General features: G+C 37.5%; 1 protein-coding gene across 3 annotated transcripts in view; it reads right to left on the bottom strand.

Moving 5' to 3' along the window:
- Positions 1-13,852, bottom strand: part of kcp (kielin cysteine rich BMP regulator) — a 76,886-nt gene extending 63,034 nt beyond the window's left edge. For 2 of the 3 annotated variants that reach the window (XM_057836040.1, XM_057836041.1), the window contains exons 1-5: positions 13,484-13,852; positions 11,759-12,285; positions 9,633-9,702; positions 8,099-8,406; positions 3,523-3,691 (exon numbers count right to left, since the gene is read on the bottom strand). In XM_057836040.1, the coding sequence (XP_057692023.1) occupies positions 3,523-3,691; positions 8,099-8,406; positions 9,633-9,702; positions 11,759-12,285; positions 13,484-13,589 (1,180 nt within the window). In that variant the 5' untranslated portion in view covers positions 13,590-13,852. Of the gene's footprint in view, positions 1-3,522; positions 3,692-3,871; positions 4,129-8,098; positions 8,407-9,632; positions 9,703-11,758; positions 12,286-13,483 lie in introns of those variants that run through there. The other variant, XM_057836042.1, reaches the window with a different exon arrangement.
- Between the last annotated feature and the right edge of the window lie 8,758 nt (positions 13,853-22,610).

The raw sequence follows: 22,610 nt of genomic DNA, 5'->3' as shown, positions 1-22,610 counted from the left end.
GGAAGAGAAGGCAAAAGAGGGAGGATAATGAGGGGAACTGGGGATCCACTTCCGGGAGGCTGAGTAGCAACATGGTACCATCGGGTACAAAATATGAAGAAAGGATGATATTAACAGAAATATTTGTACATGTAACTATTCTACATATCCAGGAGGTAAACGCTATCTCGCCAAACTCCACCTACAAAAGGACACTGTTCTCCAAATTGTCCTAAATGGACACAGTGGTTAGACAGACTGTTATTATTAGAGCATGATCTACACTCTAGCTGTTGAGTCCATATTTATCGTAGAGGATTAAGGCCATTGTTACTATGTAGGGACTTTTGTCTTAACACCCTCAACTCGCTCCCCTCTTGGTCCATCTATTTAAAGTCGAAGTAGAGCAATTGAAAAAAAGTCTTGCAACAAAAATGAATCCTCGCTCACCATCCTGCGGGCCTGTCCTCTGTGTCATGAGCGACAGGCAGCAAATGTGCTTTATGTGATGAAACCAGATAGGTGGCCAAAGCAGTTGTCTCAGTCATGTTAACAGAGCATGTTTTTAAGCCAAGATTTTGATTGGCACTTCCTGTGTCATCTGCGACTCCTGTGACCCAGTAGGAAATTATTTTATCGTATATAGTTAAGTAGTCAAAATGGATTGGACACCTAGCGCCGCCGATGGCATTTAAACATGAGCATTCGGAGCAAGAATTTGAATGGCATGCAATGAGTTAAATACTATGACATTTTTTTTTTTTTAAACTTTAGTTTTACTTCGTGTAGCAACCAGTAGTTTTCCGTTTTTATTCATTTCAATTTCATTAAATTAGTTTTTTCTAAATTAACATTGTATTCATTTTGAGATTAATTTGTAATCATTATCCATAGACTTCATAATGATATTGACGGGTCAGATTCTACCTCCACTGCGCCACGCCTTCAAGTAGGGGGCCATCCCACAATCCACTTCAGTTATTCGCAGTAAGTCGCAGCAACACATGCAGCGATCCAACGGCGGATTTAGGTTGAAATAGTACGAAAGCTGTACCGCATACAAACAGGAAGGATTGTCTCAGGGGTGATTTGTTCGAGGATTCAAGGTAATTATTGTATTTTTCGTTTTTTTTCACGAGAATTTTCATCGTAAAAAGCTATTTGTTGTAAGGCTGCCACCACATTGTCTAACAGACTATTATCGTTCTTCAGCATATTTACGTAAAACACGTTTTTTTGCTCTTTTAATGAAGAATCAAGAGTGTTTTACATCCACATCTATAATGAATTCAAGGATTTAAGCATCTATTCACAAGAATTTTCACCGGAAAAGCTCTGTTTACACAAGGCAGCCGCCACATTGACTAACAGACTAGCATCGTACTTCGACATATTTACGTAAATGCAGGCCCCCTATTAGGCCGCCCCGCACCCCGTGTCCCATCAATATCATTATGAAGTCTATGCATTATCATAATACTACTAATCTATATCCAAACTTATATATAAATGGTACATTTTGTGTGTGTGTGTCTGTGTGCGTCGTTCCCTATGGACTCCGAAACTGCTGGGCGGATTTCGAAACTTTACACAGTTGTACTTTATGTTTCTTAGATGGGTTTAATGTCTGTAGGCCTCCATTTAGTACTTAGAAATCATTCAAAACTCCAAAAATTAGCACAGAAAATCGCTGATTGCAGAGGCGTCAGCATCTCTTATGTGGCAAAAGGGATTTTGCCATGTGGCATTTTTTAAAGTGGTATTTGCCGTGTGCCAAAATGTATTTTGCCATGTGGATTTTTTTTTTTTTCTTTTTTTGCCATGTTGCATTTTTGAAGTGGTATTTGCCATGTGGCAAAATATATTTTGCCATGTGGCATATTTTTCCATGTAGCATTTTTTTTTTGCCATGTGGCAAAATGTATTTTGCCATGTGGCATTTTTTTGCCATGTGGCATTTTTTTGCCATGTGGCATTTTTTAGGTGGTATTTGTCATGTGGCAAAATGGATTTTGCCGCGTGGCATTATTTTTTCCATGTGGCAAAACGGGGTTTGCCATGTGACATTTTTTTGTCCATGTGGCAAAATGTATTTTGACATGTGGCATTACCGTATTGGCCCAAATATAAGACGGCCCTGATTATAATATGACCCCCTCTTTTTCAAGATTCAAGTTTGAAAAAAATACTTTTTGAACACCAAATTAATTTTTATACAGAAAATCACCATAGTACATCCGAAACAAATGATTATAAAAATATATTTGAGAGGAAAGCATGTTATTTTGCCTCTTTCAAATCTTAATATCTGAACATTTAAATATGTAAACTAAAGTGCAATCACATTCGTAAATGAATGGCTTCTGGTTTTTTAAATGTAAATAAACCAATCTACTGTGATAAAACAACAAAATTGCAAAAACTGCATTAACCATCAAAGTGAAGTCTAATTGTAACTGTAGTCTTGAAACAAATCTAAATAAGGAAAAACATTGCAATAAAATAATACAAACTGGTTAAACTTGAGAGTAGCTGAGATCTGACATGACAATATCACTTCAATGATATCTGGCGCCATCTAGCATCGTGACTGGGGAGAGTAGCTGTGATCTGTCATGACAGAACATCGCTTCAATGATATCTGGCGCCATCTAGCGTCGTGAATGGGTATAACGTCCAGACCGCGAATATAAGACGACCCCCTCTTTTTCAGTCTTATTTCAATGCAAAAAACACCATCTTATATTCGGGCCAATAAGGTATTTTTTGTATGTGGCCGAATGGATTTTAGTTTGTTTGTTTGTTTGTTTTCCTGCCGTTTAATATGAATGGAAAATTTGGACGTGCATAGCCATCAATGGCATAGCCTGACTGAGGTGCCAGTTGAATGTCAGTGCGCTGTAAAGGTAAGTGGATGGTCAAAAATCACAACCACACGTTTTTCTGCCATTTAAAATGAATAGAAAATTTGGACCTGCATAGCTGTCAATGGCATGGACATGCATTGCCTGCAAAAATTTCATATACCCCAAAAAATGCTACATAGCAAAAAAAATGCCACAAACCAAAATCCATTTTGCCACATGGCCCAAAAAAAAAATTTGACATGGCAAAATCCATTTTGCAACATGCCAAAATCCAGTTTGCCACATTGCAAAAAAAAAAAAAAAAATCCATTTTAGCAAAAAAAATACCACATGGCAAAATCTATTTTGCCACATTGCAAATACCACTTTTGGTTCTCGCAGTCTCTCCAAATGGAAGCATCTTCAAGAACCACTTTACACTCCAACATTGTATTTAGGCAGATAGTTACTTCCTGGTCACGTCGGCAGCTCCCGCCTCGTTCTTAATGGCTCTAACGTCAGATGGCTGAGGAGGTAGTTGGGCAGTTGAGGTTTGCAAGACGGTAAGGCATGATGAATCAATGAATCAGGAAGTACAGTCTTATTTGCAAGACTACGTCAATGGCAGTCAAGGAGTTAAGACCAAAATGACAATGTGCAAGTCGTGTCAAATGAAATCGGCCTGTTTGAAAGCTACCTCTTATGTTGGCTTGACACGTGACCTTTCCAGATGCGCATGTGCACACGGTGCTGACGTCAGTCTGCCAGCGCCGGCCGTCCTCCACCTCTCCACCCTCCCAAATACACGATCGCTGCACACACTCACATCCCTCCAGGTAGCGCACACGCGACTGCAACTCCTCGTTCTAGAAGATAAAGTGTGGACTGTAAACAGATGACACACTACTGCTGACCCACTACATGCCACGGGGTGAGATCTTGCATGGAGCCCCAGATTGAGGAAGATTATCAGTGGTCTTGTATGTCTTCCATTTTCTAATAATTGCTCCCACAGTTGATTTCTTCACACCAAGCGTTTTACCTACTGCAGATTCAGTCTTCCCAGCCTGGTGCAGGTCTACAATTTTGTCTCTGGTGTCATTCGACAGCTGTTTGGTCATGGCCATAGTGGAGTTTGGAGTGTGACTGACTGAGGTTGTGGACAGGTGTCTTTTATACCGATAATGAGTTAAAACAGGTGCCATTAATACAGGTAACGAGTGGAGCCTCTTTAGACCTTGTTAGACCTCGTTAGAAGGAGTTAAACCTCTTTGGCAGCCAGAAATCTTGCTTGTTTGTAGATGACCAAATACTTATTTTCAACTTTAATTTGGAAATGATTTAAAAATCAAACAATGTGATATTCTGTTTTTTTCCACATTCTGTCTCTCATGGTTGAGGTTTACCCATGTTGACAATTACAGGCTTCTCTAATCTTTTCAAGTAGGAGAACTTGCACAATTGGTGGTTGACTAAATACTTATTTGCCCCACTGTACATGTGCTTTTGCTGTGGTTTAGGACAATAATTTTATGGCACAAACGCTTCCTCTTTTTGTCGCATTTTTTCCACGACTTCCACACCCCCTCTGCCAGTCGCCGTTAATCCGGCTGGGAGCGACTTCGCTTGGATTTGTCGCCGCTAGGACTCGGCCAATTCGCCTGGCTGTCGATCGATTCCACTTGTTGCACAAGAAAACAGCGAATCTTATTTTAAGTAGTACAAGAGATGTAATAGCCTTGTAAAGAGCTTTACTAATTTGGGCGCGATCAGAATAGTTTTATTGTTGTTGTTGTTGTTGTTGGGAACTTCGATTCCACACAAACGTACATCGATATCTCATTTAGTTTAGCAACCAGCGGTGTGAGACCCATTTTTTTGAGTGTTCCAAACTTCCAAGAAAGCGCATTTATCAAAGGTTTCATCAGTCGTGACGTCCAACAAACAGAATGCTTCGACGACGTCAGCACCTCACCATTAGGTCGCGATCTGAGTTTGCCACAAAATGCTCACTGCTGCCGGGAACGCACGCTCTCAAGGGGTTTCAGAATCTGCAACTTTCAAACAAAATTTCTCGAACTTTGGGGGTCATAGAACATTTTGGAAGATGTTTGTATATTTGTGAGAAGCAGAGGTGGGTAGAGCAGCCAAAAATTTTACTCAAGTAAACGTAGCATAACTTCAAAATAATATTACTCGTAAAACTAAAAGTAGTTATCCAAAAAATGTACTCAAGTACAAGTGAAAAAGCATCCAGTAAAAAGAATATTCAAGTAATGAGTAACATTGTGAGGAACTGCTTATTTCTGTTTTTTTAAAACAATGTTTTTTTTTGTTTTTTTTTTTCTCTCAGTACAAACTTATTTATACGAACTGTTGTTATAACGATACTGTACAATAACCCATTACAGAAATTTTTAAAAAAAAAATTTAAATCATTGAATTCTGGCAAGAGAAAAAAATGACAGAAATGAAGCATTATTCGTCCAAAGAGCGTGAGTGCCCTCTAGTGGCGGAAGTGTTCGCCGAAACATGTCAGGTAATTAAACCACCTACTATTGTCTGGGATAAAAAAAAAAAATCGACTAATCTATAAGTGTAAGCAAAATGAACTCAATACAACAAGTGGAGAAAGTAGTTCATAGTTTGAATAATGAATACTGTAGTTCCTTCATAGTTACTATTATGAAATTAACCCTGGAGAGTCGAAGGACGCGCTGGCGCGTCCTCAGCGCACGTCGTCTTTGAAGCGCCCTCACGTTTTAATTACGTCACCCACATGCCGTTGGTTGGTCTCGTTTTAAAGTGCGGAAGTTGCGGTTTACTCTCGTTATTATTTGAAGTCAATCGACCAACTAGAACGTGAGATATTGTCATTTAAGTTTTATAGTTTTATTGTCCTCTCAAAAAAACATTAAAACGCTGCATGGATCATTTGTTTATGTCTATATTTCCATCATTTCTAGTCCTTTTTTCAAAACGGAAGCTCCATGAAAAAAACACAAATCAAACGAACCCTTTCGAAGTCACAGTGGAAGCACAAAATGCGTTTTTTTTTAATAAATATAACTGCGGTGCGAGGTTCAACCGAACGAGAGGGAGGAGTGTTCTGAAGCAGCGAGGTGGCGAGCGACGGCCAGTTGGATACTGCTGGATCGAGCAGCGACTTTGTGTGACTTTGACAATGAACGGAAAACTAAATTTAGCGCAAGCAATTGTGCTTCTGATCAACTTGGGGAAGAGGATGGTCCAAATTCGTCATCATCGTCTTCTTCGGAAGAGTCCTCGAGTGAAGATAGTGACGGATTTGAACACGTGGGTGACGCCATCGACGAGCAGAGGTAAACCAACTCACTCTTTTTTTTCATGCTGAAAACGTTTCTTTTGAAAGTTTCTTTTGATATTGCAAGACAAAGTTAATTTTGATGCGATATAAGTGTGTGTTTGTGTATATAATAATAAAATGTGCATATCAGATCAAAGTCGTACGTGCACTGTGGGTATCCCAGGCAGGAATTTATAATTTGTGGTGTTCTTCTTTCTATATGAAGATTAGGGATGTAGCACATATTCAGCTATGGTATTCTTTCTATTGTCATACATATAGATTTCCATTATTATTTATTGCTGTATATATTTTTATTTTATACTTTATTATTTTCATAAATACTGACTTATTTTCATGTACATTTATAGTGACAATGAAAGTAAAGTGAAATGAAAATGGAAGGGTGGAAAGAGGACCGACACCCCATGGAAGTGTGAGCTGTGTGATGTAGCCGTGTCTAATTCCAGGACGAAACTGCTTTTCGGAGTGGCATGACTGAAAAAAATTTAACTTGTTTATTGTAAATATTTTTGAAAAAACTTTTTTCCCCCCAATGTTATATATATATTTTTTTCCCACATCAATCTTCTCAATTTGTGTATATAAATGTGTGTTCAAGAAGCTTGATTGTGTGTACATAGTTTTCATCAGGCGATGGGCCGCAATACCTAAACTCATAAAGAGATGGCCTCTAAACACTTTTTGTGTTAGATGGTATATATTTTTTCACTGTTCTTCACTGTTAGGTCTGCTGTATATAACCTGTTTTGACTGGAGCATGTATAAAGGCAAAAAACGCCTATGGCTATACCTGTTGTTTATGTTGAATTGTCAAATATAAGACTATTTATTCTAAATTTTTTTGGTTGAATGTTCATCCTAACATGTTGAATAAATATTACAAAGTTTCAAAACGGTTCGTTACGCATGTTTGGTTGTCAATTGGACATCAATATTAAAAATTTTGACAAAACGATTTTGGAATTTTTGGTCTTTTTGGGCCCAAAATGATGATTTATAATTGATCAGTGAAGGAAACAACAATTTGGACATGAAGTTCAAGGTGTCACAAAAAAAAGGGACCAAACCAGGCCATCGTAACCAATTCTTTCTTTGAAATATAAAGGCAACTTCAAAGGCATGCAAAATCAGACAAAATAGGCCCAGACCTTAAAGGGTTAAAAGGATCATATCTCCGGTTTTGACCGTGGTCAATCGGTGCCAAGTATAAACTGGGAGAGGATTAAATCCGCGCTTTCGAGTCATGTTGAGGGCAGCGCTCTATGTCAAATACTTCATTTTTTAACGGTGCTTTAAAGACGCCACGTGATTGAACAGGTTGGTGTGATCATAGAACGGCAAGCTTGCGTCAGATTGGTGTAATGGAGTCACGTAATTATTGTTGCGACGTCTCATTGGTGAAATTGGTCGAGCTACTCTTGGCATCGCTGGCAAAAAAATAATAAATCCAATATGTAGAATAAAGAGGGAAAAAGTAACGACTCTTGTGTAGCTCAAAGTAGCGGAGTAAGAGTAGTGTTTTTTCTTCACAAATCTACTCAAGTAAAAGTAAAAATTATGGCATAGTAAAACTACTCTTAGAAGTTATTTTTTCTTAAAAAGTTACTCAAGTAAATGTAACTGAGTACATGTAACACGTTACTACCCACCTCTGCTGAGAAGGGACCATACTTCATTTCCGCCTGATCATGTAAAAAAAAAAAAAAAAAAGCCAAGGCAATGGCAAAATAATGACATGAAAAATGTATTTTTTTTAAAAATCAAATAAAAAAGGATTTGTATACATGTGTATTATTCGGCCTTTCGATTTTCGGCCAAGTCTTTCCAATATTCGGTTTCGGCCAATAATTTTGCTTTCTGTACATCTCTAGTAAAGACATATTGGAACAATGAAAAAAACATGGTTAGCATGTATAGTTTCCACCTGAATTTGGAGCAAGTCGAGCATACGAGTCAGGTCCTCCAACCTGCTCTCCAGTCTGCGAAGGCCGTCATCCCCATGGGTCTGGGAAGTGGACTTCCCCCCTTGAGGGAGTCCTGGTGGCCCCAGGACCACTCCCCTTTGCAGCTGCTCACTCTGGATGCTGTGTGGTGGATAATAAGCTTTCTGGACTGGCGTTCTGTGCTTTCTTTTTGCTTTCGTTGTAGAGTTAGAGACCTCCCGTTGCTGCACTGGTCCATCTACATTGAGTGAATCTGCAGTCTGTGTGTAAGTTGATGCAGGTAGCGCATCTATAGAAGGAAAAAAAATACACACATGTGTGCAATTCTTTATTTTAATTTAAAACACATTCTGGATTAGTATGTGATCATACTGCTGGGTGAACATTCAGCCTGAGGCCAAGGAAAATTTCCAGGCAGAGTTAATTGAGTTAACTGTTTGTGTAGACGCTGATGGAAAGACAAGATGTTAAAAATGTAAACAAGAGGCAGGAAATGACAGACAGTATGGCCTTCGGCGCACTGAAATTGTTAAATTGTCACTTAAGCATGTGTTGTAGCGTATACACCAAAATGCACATGTACGGACGTGCTAAAGACAACAAAGACGGATTACACAGAAAGAGAGAACGGTGTGCTCTCATGTCTAACATGCTGTATGGTCACAGTCCAATGAAAAACATGTATCTCCGCATTTCAGTAAATGAAAAAATATACTTCCTTTTGATCTTATTTGCTCATTCGTTCAATCATTTTTTACAATATTTTTACACTTTTTACCCGCAAGTGTTTTTTTTTCTTTTAGGAAAATCTTTGTCCCTTTAAAATCTTATTTTTGAAATATTCTTTGTTTCAACAGGATTTAAAGATATCTACTGTATTTTCTTTCCCATTGATTTTTTTTCTTCTGACATGATTATTTAATGTTTTCCACAATTTAATGTTTTGCAAACTTTCTTTGAAGACAATTTAAAAACATGTTTTTTAACTGTGTTATTTATTCTTTAATCTGATTTTTTTTTCAACTGTAATTTGATTTTTTTAAAGTCATTTAAATTACATTTTTATGTATAAGTATTTTATTTTTGGAAAAACAAAATCACATTCAATTGGATTTTTCTTACATTCTGGCTTTTTATTTTGAAATGTTTCCATTTCTATTCAGACAGACTTATAAAAATCCTTTTTTCTAAAAATTTTATTTTCATATCAGATATTTTTCTGCATCAATCTGGTATTTTATTTCAATACCAATCTGCAAACTAATTCAAAATTATTAATATAACATTAACTAACACCATTTTCTTTAATCAGATTTTTGCACTTATTTTGTGTTTAAATACATTTTATATTTATGTGTATTTTTCTTTTTATCTTCCATTTGTAAAAACTATTTTTGAAAACAAAAACACTTTCACAGATACAAGAATACCACTCACATGCAAGTATGCATCACATACTTCAATTACAACATTATTAAAACGCAATTTTTTTTTTTTAAAGATGGAAATTTTTACCTGTCATGTCACATTGCCAAGGGCGTGTCAGATAGGCCTTCATTGAAATCTCTGCTGTCTTAAAGTGGCCCTGTAGAGAAGTCAAACAAAAAATATTATATTATTTCATGTTTATATTTCAAGTCATTCTTATTCTTTTTTTTTTACCCTTACAGGGCACTCATTGAAGTCATTGGCAGCCATTTACGATGCTAGATGTCCAATCCATTTTGACTGGGAGGGGCGAATGGAGTGGCACTGAAACGTGCGGATTCCCTGCCAGTCTTTTCGGTTTAAATGAATTCAACATCTAGCGCCATCAGTGGCATGCTATAAGTTAAATACTATTAAAAAACTTTTGAACAGCTGTTAAGTGACCACTTTCCTTGAAAGTGTTAAGGAAATGAATTTCTTACATCCGCTCCTCTGACATTCCCATTCCCGTTATTGTGCTCCTGGAATAAGAACACTGGTCTACAAACAAAATGCTTCCTGGATAAAAGTAGTGAAAATTTACTAAATTTATGTCACTAAAAAAGATGAGGTGAAAAGTGTCAATTGGATATAGTTTTTGAGATACAGTATCTGATCGATGTGTTAAAGGGATCCACGGATAGAAAGGCTTGTAGTTTTTAAAACAAATGTTATTTTGAGTTAAAATAATTTGATATTGAAACTGCTCTTGATGTTTTCGTTTTCATACCATTTGTAAAATTAGTTTAACTAGTAGGTCGCCATCGTTGTTGACGTCGCAGGGTGGTGACATCACCTGGTTATGCTGCCGGGCTTCCAGAGTATGACTCTAGCGACATAAACGTGTCATCTGTTCAACCCTTTCAATTTGAACCCAAGAGGAACATTAAAGAGCATGGCAGCACTGTCGATATTTCACAAAATGAGCAGCAAAAGCAAAATTAACAGGAAAGACGAGATGAGACGAGATGAGGAAAAAAAATTGTGTTCTGTCAAAATGTGCTACACCGGCAAAACGTCCAACAAGAGGCGAATTTAACACCCGAAGTACCACTGTGCACTTTCAGCTTGTTTTGTTTACAGGCAGAACATACTAAAGTTGCCTTAAAAAAATACTTAAACGTAGTAATATCAAATAAGAGTGGCTTAAATATGCTATGTGACTAATGTGGTCTACAGATCAACAATCTGCTTTAAAGCTACTACAACAAAACACAATGTTTTAAAATTATGAGCGGGAAACACATAAAAAAAGTATTTTTGAGGCAATGAAAAGGTAATAAAAGACTCAATAAAACACAAATAGTAAGTACTCGCCGCCTTTAACCAATGTGCGCTTGTGTTGGACGTCTCGCTGCATAGAAGGAATTGGAGTAACCCAGTAGTGTTCGTCCTGTGACGGTGACAATCTACGTCATCATCCCGAGCCTCCATTGCGCCCATAAAACATGGTCGGTCAAAACATGTACTAAACATTATAGATTTTAAAATCAATGGCAATATTTCATGTGTTTCTAATAACATATTTTAGCAAAAGAGAACAATTGCGGCTTATTAGAGCTTATAAGTCTAAGTCCGAGGTTCCCTTTAAAATCCAAGCAATTTAGGCGAAAATATCTATTAATTGCAATGGAAATGGTTCTTTCTGGGTAAACATATCTACCTAAAAAATTGTCTATCATTTCAGAATATAATCATGTAGGCTTGCAATGTATTGCATAAATCCTGGGGTTTTGGAATTGGACAAATTGCATTCATGTAGACACATTTCATAAGCGGTGGCACGCGCTGATATATCCATCTCATGTCAAATGTAGCAACCTTTAAAACTGATATTATATAATAACCCCAATGTATCTTTTTAATCAAACTTTTACGTTAAATATGTTTAATACTTTAGCCAACCAGCATTAAAATCTTGTATTGTATAAACCTTGTATTTTCCAATCTATGTCACCACAGCAAGTATGATTTAGCCATTTATATCTCTGTGGCAGATATTTTCCCAAATTTTGTAGACCAGTGGAATCAAACAATAATAATTCAGTGCAGGCAAAGTTAGGCAAAATTTTCATAAAAACCAGATTAGAGTGGTGTCAATTATATGAAAATCCCATGTACCAAGCTAAAATGAAAAATATGAACAGCCATCAGTCATTGGTGTGAAAACGTACAGTAAATTTGCTGTCTTTTCTTCCCGGTGTGCTTCCCAGGGTGATGACAACATCTTGCGGAAATTCTAGCTCGAACTTCTCCTTCGGTTTTATGAGGATGACTTGGGCTTCTCGACAGTCCACAAAATATACGAGCCTGTCTGGCTCCAGGCTTATGGCCAACTGCACCCATTCCCCTGTGGAGAAGGGGTTGGTGCCGGGTAAAAGAAAGCCCCGGAGGCCCCCTCCCCCTCGGTAGTCCAAACGGAGAACGTTCTCCGGGGTGGATGATGTGAGCCGGAGAACAATGTCCAACGATGAGGTGGAGAAAGACAAAAGTGTAACGTTGCTGCCCTGCAGCTGTTGGCCCACCAAATGTAGCCCAATGCTTCCCTGGAGGTCAGAACTCAGTATTCGGGAATATTCCGCAGAGAGCGTCAGGTGAGGCGCTCGGGGACGCAGTCTGTACACGGCTCCCGTGGGACTGTGCAATCTGGACACACCGCTCTTTGAGTGGGATACATCTAGAGCTGATAGAAGGTCAATGACTGGGGAAACACATGCAAAACGTTACATTGTGCTGAAATATTGACACGGTGACATGAGCAAAGCGAGACGTTATTTATAAATAGTTGTGCATACTGATTGATAACAGATGGCGCTTATGACCATTTATTACAGAGTTATGGAATGCAACAAAAGGGGACGGATGGATGGATGGACGGACGGACGGACGGACGGATGGGTTGGTTCAAATAACAGCTTAGATGCGAATCATAGGTGGAAAAGCAAATTAACCCTTTCAAGGTCAACGGACAGGTATTTAAAAGTTGACAACAAGACCTTTAACCCTTTATAAAGCAAGGGACAATTCGTGGTCATTTTTGTGTGTGTGTGTGTTCTATTAATTTGGGTCATGTAAAAAACATTAGCAATTTTTGTTATGTTTTTTTTTTTTAATCAGTCATTATTGTATAATTTCCATTTTTATAATTTAGAATACATTTAAAAAATAATGCAATGTTGATTAAAAACTAAATCAATGAAATGTAATAATAAGTGAAAGAAGAACAGAAATACATGCTGGTTACAGGCCCAAGTAAGACTCTAAAATACTTTTTCCCCCCATAGTACTTAACTGATTGCATGCCACTGAAGGCGATGGATGTCCGATTCATTTAAACCTGGAAGACTGACTGTGAATACTCATGTTTCACTGCCATTGACAGTGTTAGTTAAATGAGTGCCCTGTTTAAACTGTGCCCTGGTTAAAGTTTAATATTTTATATACATGTTTTATCACATAAATTACTTGATATTTTCACACCAAACATTCCAACTCAGATATATTTTTCTGAAAAAAACAAACATTTTAAATGATGTATAACCATACATTTATATTGCATATACACAAACACATAGTGCTGTTGAATATACAGTATATTATACCAGATATGTAGTATTTAGTGTTGTCAAAGCTAAGCTATAAACTGACATTATTAATATTCAGTAGAATAAATTCAACAAAACAAAACAAAAACATTAAATTCTATCGCCACTCATCTTTTTAGGGTGATATTCCTTTTCGTTTTCTACCATAATACAGGTCTAGTTAAATAAAGCCTACCCAGTGGACACAGTGCATGTTGAGTAATGCAGTGACTTGGAGTGCATTGTATTATCTTCAGAGCATCAAGTTAACAAAAACTAGGAATGGAGTTCAAATGAATAAGAAAATCTACTTACCACTTCCATGACTCAAAGCATTCAGTCCCTGTGAAGACATTGCCACCACAAACAAAAATACCAGGAGCCTCTCCATTGTCTGCCCACAGAAAGTACCAGATTGCATGGTATCATTGACTTGGGAGCTTCAACATTGAGATGTTCCAGAGCACATGGACAGAGAACATCTGGATCTCTATCTTCCCTCAGTAAGCCACACACAGCATACTTTCTTTACCACTCCACTCCACGATGACAATCAATTTTCCTGTCTTCATTCTTCTTCTGCTTATGAAAAGAGTTGTAAGGTGAATGAGAAGTCTTGCACTTTCCCAAAGTTTTTTTTCCCTCTTGTCTTCCTCCCCTTGTTTGCTTGGGAGTCTCTTGCTCTCCACCCATCACGGGCCTGCACTCTGCAGTGTTGATTCTCATTCACCCCCTCCCTCCCTAACTCTCTCTAACTCCCTTCTCCTCAATCCCCTTGGCTATCAGCTAAACCTGGTGTGGAGACTGGAGAGGAGCCATGGGACACAGTGGAGAAGAAACACATGTTTTTCCTTTTCTCATAGGAAATAATGCTAATCAAATTAATGTGCTGCAGGGTCAAAATGTCATCATCGTAAAATATTTAACATACTGTAGTCCGCCACTTCATTGATGTTGACGACGCAAAAAACGTAAAAGAGAGCTGTAGAACACCACAGCGCATGTATTAACTGTATATAAACCATTTGTTAAGGAGCCATACAAGTCAATTGCTAAAATACATAAATGGAGCACCCACCCTTAATTTTTATGGCACATGACTGTATCTGTAAAATACAAAAAGGTGGAAGGCAATTTAATGTGATACCTTTTAACATTACTAGGACTACTTTTAATATTACTTGTCATGCAAGTGTGTAAGGCGGAAAACACAGACAAGACTGAAAGACCAGTTTCTGCTCTTGCACTCCTCTTTAAAAGAAACTGCTGTATTTTAAGCCAAAACAACCGTTGTGTTTGATAGAACAATATGTTTATATGCTGCCATAGCAGATTCATGGCGCAATAAGCCCCCAAACTATTTTTAATTTGTCCGTTTTACCCTGAAAACCCCCATTTACAGACGTCGTGCAACCGCTTTTGTTTTAACCTAGCCATAAAAAGAAGGTAAGTAATCGTATTTATTATTTGAAAAGTCTGTCATTTTTAGCTTAGAATCATTAAATGATGTCTAATATTTGGTTTAAAAAAAAAACGACTTTAAAAATTTATTCACTCGCATATTTTAAACTTTTAAACAAATTACTTCACAATAAAAAAATTGGCGTCTGTAAAATGGTCACGGATATCTACTTCATAAGTCATAACTATCGATTGATTGTATTTTTTTCGTTACTGTCGCATTTTCCCCAATATTTTAGATGATAAATAATCGATCCAAACAAAGAAGAATTGAAAAAAAAACGTTTAACAGAGTAAATATATGAAAATAAAAATCTCGACCACTCCTTGATGTCTGCGATTTCTGCATCGCGGCCCTTGTTATATTACCATGTTTCACCCATAATTTCCCCAAAAATCCAGCTGTGGCCATTCACTGCTGTGTCTTGACTCTCGATGATACATGCTACATGGAGTTTTTGGATCGAAACAAGGTAAGTACGCGATAATATCTCGTTAAAATCGTGGCGTCTTTAATTCTGCTCTCACGTGCTCTCGCCTCCAGTTAGGGTTTTTCTGTTGATTTTTTTTTTTTTTTTTTTTTAAATGCCCTCCAGTCAAAATTTTTCTTCCCCCAGAAAATGATGTATCACACATGCATATCGGTCAATTTCCGCCATAAATAAGTTAAACACTATATATAACTAGGAATTTGATGTGTAATGTGGAAATAAACTTTCACAAAAACTTATTTAAAAAAAAAAGGAAAGATCAAAGATAAGCAGCCAACTTAGCACAATGTCACTTACAGCTACAAATCAAGTCAGAAACCTTGGCGTAATTGTTGACTCAGACCTAAAATTTGATAGCCATCTAAAGTCCGTCACTAAATCCGCTTATTACCACCTAAAATATATAACCAGAATTAAGGGGCTTCTGACTCAACAAGACATGGAAAAACTTATGCATGCATTCATTTTCAGCAGATTGGACTATTGCAACGGTATATTTACAGGTCTTGATAAAAAATCAGTCAGGAAGTTGCAGCTGGTACAGAATGCTGCAGCCAGAGTCCTCACAAATACAAGGAAGCTGGACCACATTACACCAGTTTTGAAATCGCTACACTGGCTTCCAGTAAGTCAAAGGATAGACTATAAAATACTACTGCTCGTCTACAAAACACTTAATGGCCTTGGACCAAAATACATGCTTGACTTGTTAGAGTCCTATGAGACATCTAGACCCCTAAGGTCGTCTGGAACCGGTCTTCTGCATGTTCCAAGAACAAGAACCAAGCAGGGTGAGGCTTATGCTCCTCACCTCTGGAACAAGTTACCCGAACGTCTGAAGTATGCTCAAACTGTTAGCTCCTTTAAATCAGGGCTAAAAACGCTTTTGTTTAGCACTGCATATCCATAACTGTCTATATATTTCGATCTACCTGCCTTCTATTCCTCTTGTGCTTATCTCCATTGCTGATTTCAATGATTATTAGTAGTAGTAGTTTTTGCTTTATTTTTATTTTTGTTTTATTTTTATTTATTTATTTTTATTCTGTGATTAAATGCGATCTTTTGTCTTGGTTTTTACGTTATGTTGATTTAAATGTGATTTTTATGGTCTTCATGTGATGTAAAGCACTTTGAATTGCCTTGTGTTGAATTGTGCTATATAAATAAATTTGCCTTGCCTTGCCTTGCCTATTAACTTTTAAGGTATTTTCTAAAATAACATTTTAATATTTACCTGTCAAACAAGCACACTAATTAAAACAAAAACATTCGCAGTAAATTATTAGGACAAATATTTCAGCACAATTTTGACATCGTTACACATCATTCAGGTGTAAATTAAAAAAATAAGCAAACCGTGGTATTATTTTGTGTAGTACTTACATGTGACTTGCATGATGCATAAAATATGATAAAAAGTAACATGTAATATAACGCGGGTAATGTAGATAGACCTAAACATACATTGCTGGCCAAAAGTATTGGCACCCCTGCAATTCTGTCAGATAATGCTCAATTTCTCCTAGAAAATGATTGCAATTACAAATTCTTTGGTAGTAATATCGTCATTTATTTTGCTTGCAATGAAAAAACACAAAAGAAAATTTAAAAAAAATGAAAGTCTTCATTGGCTGTCACTGAGTAGCATTTGCGATCGCTACACAAAAATAGCAATGTAAATTACCCCCAAGACGGTCAGAGACGTATGACAACCAGAGGATATAATATATAAGAAAGACAGGGCTTATGGTGGAAAAGGACAGATTGTTGATAAAGGAGAACGTCATTGTCACAAGGCAATGCACACAAGAAAAAACTGTCTCAAAAGCTACCTCTGGATTAGGTCGGCTCTTTTTTCTGTCTTTTTGAGCCCTCGACACTCGAGCCATCTCTTTAACTCAGTACTTCTCAAATAGTGGGGTGCACCCCCCCAGGGGGGCACAGAGCGATGTCAGGGGTGGCGCTTGTGACCTCGTTTTTTTTTTTTTTTTCGTACTGGAATAAAGTGTACTTGCACATCCACTCGGTGGGTGGCAGTGGCGCTCTCATATTCAGAGTGCGTGCAATATTTTTGAACTAAGCAAGAGCACACAGAAAAGAGATATGAAGAGCTGTGAGTGTGCGCCGTTTTCGAAAGCCGTTTTCCAGCCGGACTCACGCAGCACCTTCTCCGGTTCTCACGTGTCGGCCCGAGAAGTGCCATTTTCGGCTTGGGGTCGTCACGACGACCGCCCTCACCTACGGTTCTCCCTCGGCCGCCGAGAATGCTCATTTTATCGTGCCGTTTGCCTTTTGGTTTTGACTTTTAATACAGTGGGAGATGAGGAAAGACCACTTTTTACCGTGTGTAAAAATAAGTATAGCGGACAGCCGGAAGCCAAATCAATTAAGACGCCACTTAAAGACATTGTACCCCAATCTCATTGATAAGCCGCTTGTTTTTCAGCGAAAACGTGCCGAATATTGCCAACAATCGTCCCGCTTTGTCATTGTTATATCAGTAAACCAGTGAGCACTGTTTGCCTGCTCAGTGCAAAATAACCCCACACCATTGCAAAGGAGGTGATGCGGTGAGCAGCAAAAATAAAAACTGTCTTTCTGTCCAAAGACACTCTTTTTTTCTTTAATTCAGTTTTGGGGTTTTTTTGTCTAATTTTTTGGCATATTGTCCTCACGTTTCTAATCAATTTGAATTTGTTATTATTTACTGATTTTATTACATTTTATTTTTCTGTATCAAGTGGTCAAAAATGTACCTTGAGTGTATTTTACAGTTTGGATGTTTATTTGTTTTTGTTTTTTTAAATTCAGGCAAATTGATGCGCGCTAAGTCTTTCCTGTTACAAACAAAACATTGTTAATAAAGTTATACTTTATTATAAGTTGATCTATGTTACTTTTTTTCTTCAATAGAATAAAAGGACAATGTTAGGCAGAGGCGTACTTATAATAGTAATTTTATAGACAAATGATACTATTTACAGTGGCGGCAGAGGGTTGGGGGGGCGGAACAGTTACGTCTTCCTTGGGGGGCGTAACAGAAAACAATTGAGAAGCACTGCTTTAACTGAAGATTTGTATGTTCTTCCACATCTTTACCAGTGAATTTGGAACCAGGGACATCATTTTTGGACATAATAGGGAATGGGACGTACTACGTCATTGTTTGGACGCGCCTCCATGCTGGTAAAAAGATTCACTTCCGGTCCGGCAGACTCAATGCGGATTGTAACGTGTGGTAGTGCTAAGCTAATTCCTTCGGTGTATTAGAAAGAAATTATGAGTGTGTATTGTTGTGTTACCGGGTGCAACAGCTTCTCCTACGACAAAAAAAAAAAAAGGGCGAGGAAAACTGGACTCACTTTTCACCGTTTTCCTGCATGGAGGACCAAATATCAGATCACGATGGCACGACGGATGGCTGGGGCGCAGCAGTTCGTCGGAAAAGCATTTCTCTTGATCATATTTCTGCTGGAATGAGAGTGTGTTCCCGTCATCTCTACTCTTGTAAGTTGAACGATTTATCTGTTTTGGTTTCAATACGGTTTTTTTTTTTTTTTTACTATTGTGTAAATCTGCCTCGGTAGCAATGCTAACCTACTCCTCCTCCTCACCTACCTGTTGTGTTCCGAGGAAAACCTCCATATGAAATGCTGACAACACATCCCGATTGGTCACCATATCTCTTCTTGGGTTATTCTGAGGTCAAGCGCACCACATCGGAGCGTTATGAGAGGTTGGAAAGGCGAAGAGTGCACGCTGAAACTTCTGTTTGCTGTGCTCTTACAAACACGAGCCCAAGTGTTGTTGTGAAAAGTCAATAAAATATGAATACCAAAACATGACTCGAACAACCTCTTGACAAACTGTAACTGCTTGTTGTTTACTTCAGGTCTTCATAATAAACAGTCAAGTCAGGTGACTTAATTTTGTTATTCTATTTGGAATATGCATTGACAATTTTTGGACAGTGTTGTAGACAAGAATTGGGATTGATAAATTGCAATAGATTTATTTCAAGTAATGCAATTTCTCCAATACGATATTTGAATTGACATTTTAAAATCTTTAAATTAGTGCAAACAAGGCCCACCCTCTGACGGGGGCAGCAAATATTATATAAATTATGAGTAATACACAAATACAAGATTACAATAAACGTGTCTCTGTCAAAGCAGTTTAAAACACTATTTACTGGCCTTGGGTAAATTGCCAGACAGAATAAATATGTACTTTAAAGTTCTTGCATTTCCATTTTAAGTATTGCAAGTACTAGTCTCCAACACAGTATTTGAACTGACAATTTAAAATCCTTTTAGTACAAAATGGCCCACACTCTGGCAGGGGGCAGCAAATATTATAATACGTAATACATTATAAAAAGCTATATACTATATAAATACAAGATCACAACAAAACCTGTATTTTTCAAAGCAGTTAAAAAACATCCAGTGGCCTTAGGTAAATAATGGTGTATAAATATGTACTTTACAGTTCTTGCATTTCTATTTTCGATATTGCAACTTTTCCAACACTATTTGAATTGACAGTCTAAAGTCTACATTAGTGCAAATAAGAATATTATAAATTAAAAATAATAATAGAATATATAAATTCAACATTACAATGAAACGTGTCTTTGTCAAAGTGGTTAAAAAAAAAAAAAAAAAAAAAAAAAAACACTTCACTGGCCTTAGTTAAATAGCCAGGCAGAATAAATATGTACATTAAAGTTCTTGCATTTTCACAAGTTAAAGCCCGCAGATTTTCGACAAGAAGGGCAGACCCAGATGGCGTCTGCTGCAGGGGCTTGTTTGAGTCCGACACAGGACAAATGGAACCACTCCATTGAACAAATTTTCTTTGTCAAATGATCCAAGAAGAGAGATGGTGACCAATCGGGATGTGTTGTCAGCAGGTTTACCTAGGAACACAACAGGTAGGTGAGTCGTAGTAGGCGAGCATTGCTACCGAGGCAGGTTTACACAACGGTGTAAAAAAACAAAAACGTATTGAAACCAAAAGTGGATAAATCGTTCAACTTACAAGAGTAGAGATGACAGGAACACACTGTCATTCCTGCAGAAATATGATCATAAGAAATGCTTTTCCGACGAACCGCTGCAATCCAGCCATCCGTCGTACCTTCGTGATCTGATATTTGGTCTTCCATGCAGGAAAACGGTGAAAAGTGAGTCCATTTTTCCTAACCCCTTTTTTTTGTCGTAGGAGACGCTGTTGCACCCGGTAACGCAACAATAAGCACCCATATTTTCTTTCTAAAACACCGAAGGAGTTAGCTTAGCACTACTACACGTTACAATCCGTATTGAGTCTGCCGGACCGGAAGTGAATCATATTACCAGCATGGAGGCGCGTCCAAACAATGACGTAGTACGTCCCATTCCCTATTGGTAGGTTTAACATCTCGTTCGTACACTATTTCCATGCATTTAGCATTAGGGGCAAACACTAGCTTGACCCGCCTAGCAACAATTGCTGACGTGTTGCGTGCGGTACGCCATTGGATCTTTCCCGGATTGATATACGGAATATATACATAGTGGATATATGGAATATTCCTACTGTTTCCCACTAAATTACCATCCAAGAGCTTTGCTGACATCTAGCGGACAGATTGCATCAAAACACACTGAGAGAGAGAGAGAGAGAGAGAGAGAGAGAGAGAGAGAGAGAGAGAGAGAGAGAGAGAGAGAGAGAGAGAGAGAGAGAGAAGGATGTGGGTTAATCTTCAGAAGGTAAATGGCGGATGTTTGATAGCTAATCCCTTGTCAGGCCTCATTAGGGTTTCTCCATAACAAGTTAAACAAATGCCACATTCAGGCACAAGTAGTGGCCCCTATACATGGTCTTCAAATTAGGGTCCAGGGGATCACAGATTGTGAATTGGAGGTGCACTAACCAATTTGCCACAAATTATGTTTTTTCCCCCTAATGCATACATACGCGACGGAAATGCGTGTCACTAACGCAAAGCATACTACTTACTGTACACCAATTATTGACTTTTATCCTACCAGTGTGCGAACAACAGTGGCATGACTGACATATCACATAAATCTGACATCTGTGAATAAAAACAAAAGAATGAAAAAATTGATTGCAAGAAAAGTTGTTTTATTGCCGGAATAGATGCACTTTTTTCAAGGATAAAAAGCATACTTTTAATGAAGACACAATGATTTTAACGAGATATTATCGCATACTTACCATGTTCCAATCCAAAAACTCAGTTTAATATGCCTCACAGAGTGTCAAGACACAGCTGTGAATGGCGACAGCCGGACTTTTGGGGGATTTTATGGGTGAAACACGGTAATATAACAAGGGTCGCAATGCAGAAATCGCAGACATCAAGGAGTGGTCGAGATTTTCTTTTTCAAATATTTACCCTTTTAAAGTTTTTTTTTCCCAATGTTTTCTTTCTTGTGATCGATTATTTATCATCTAAAATATTGTGGAAAATGCTACAGTCACAAAAAAATTTAAATAATACAATTAAGCGATAGTTATGAAGTACAGTAGATATCCGTGACCTGTTTACAGACACTATTTTTTTACATTGTGACGTAACTACACAAACTTGACAATCACCCTAATCAAGGAACTCAAACCATTCGACAACATTGCTTAAGTGCCATGCAATTAATAACTTTTGGGAAGATAATTCATGTGAAAAAAAGGAAAAAAAAAAAAAGAAAAAGCTCATGTAATGTGATGTATGCAACTCTACCATGTTTGATTGTGCACCTTTTAGCTGTTTGGGGGACGGGAAAAAGATCAGCATATGCTTCTCCCGTCTGCCCTTGTCCGTCTTCGGTTCTCTCTTCCTTCGGGCAAATCATACCAAATTTTGTAATCGTCAATGATATCGATGATGATGACAATAAATATTTCATTCATTCATTCATTCATAACTTGTTTAAAAGTTTAAAATATGCGAGTGAATAATTATATTAATTCGTTTTTTTTTTGTTTTTTTTAAACTAAATACAGTATTAGACATCAATTAACGATTCTAAGCAAAAAATAATAGACATTTCGAATAATAAACATAATTATTTACTTTCTTTTTATGGCTGGGTTGAAACAAAAGCGGTTGCGCAGTGTCTGTAAACGGGGGTCTCCATGGTAAAACGGACAAAATTTAATGTGACATGAAACTGCCATTGCAGCATATAGGCATATTGTCCGATCAAACATAACAGTTCTTTTGGTTTTATTTTAAAGGAGGGTGCAAGAGCAGAAACTGCTTTTTCAGCCTTATCTGTGTTTTCCGCCATAAATATTATGCATTTTTTTTCACAATAAAGTCAAAAGATTACATTATTTTAGATGTGACTCTGATGAATTATATCACAAGGATAAGAATGAATTTATTCTTGCTAGATCAAGACTATGACAAAATACATCTTTGTCATATTACAACTTATTTTGTTTAAAAATATGAATGTGTTATCATAAAT

The sequence above is a fragment of the Corythoichthys intestinalis genome, chromosome 5, assembly GCF_030265065.1.
Source record: "Corythoichthys intestinalis isolate RoL2023-P3 chromosome 5, ASM3026506v1, whole genome shotgun sequence".
NCBI lineage: Eukaryota > Metazoa > Chordata > Actinopteri > Syngnathiformes > Syngnathidae > Corythoichthys > Corythoichthys intestinalis.
Note: the sequence above shows the minus strand (reverse complement) of the source record. Positions and strands in the feature narration are given on the sequence as shown.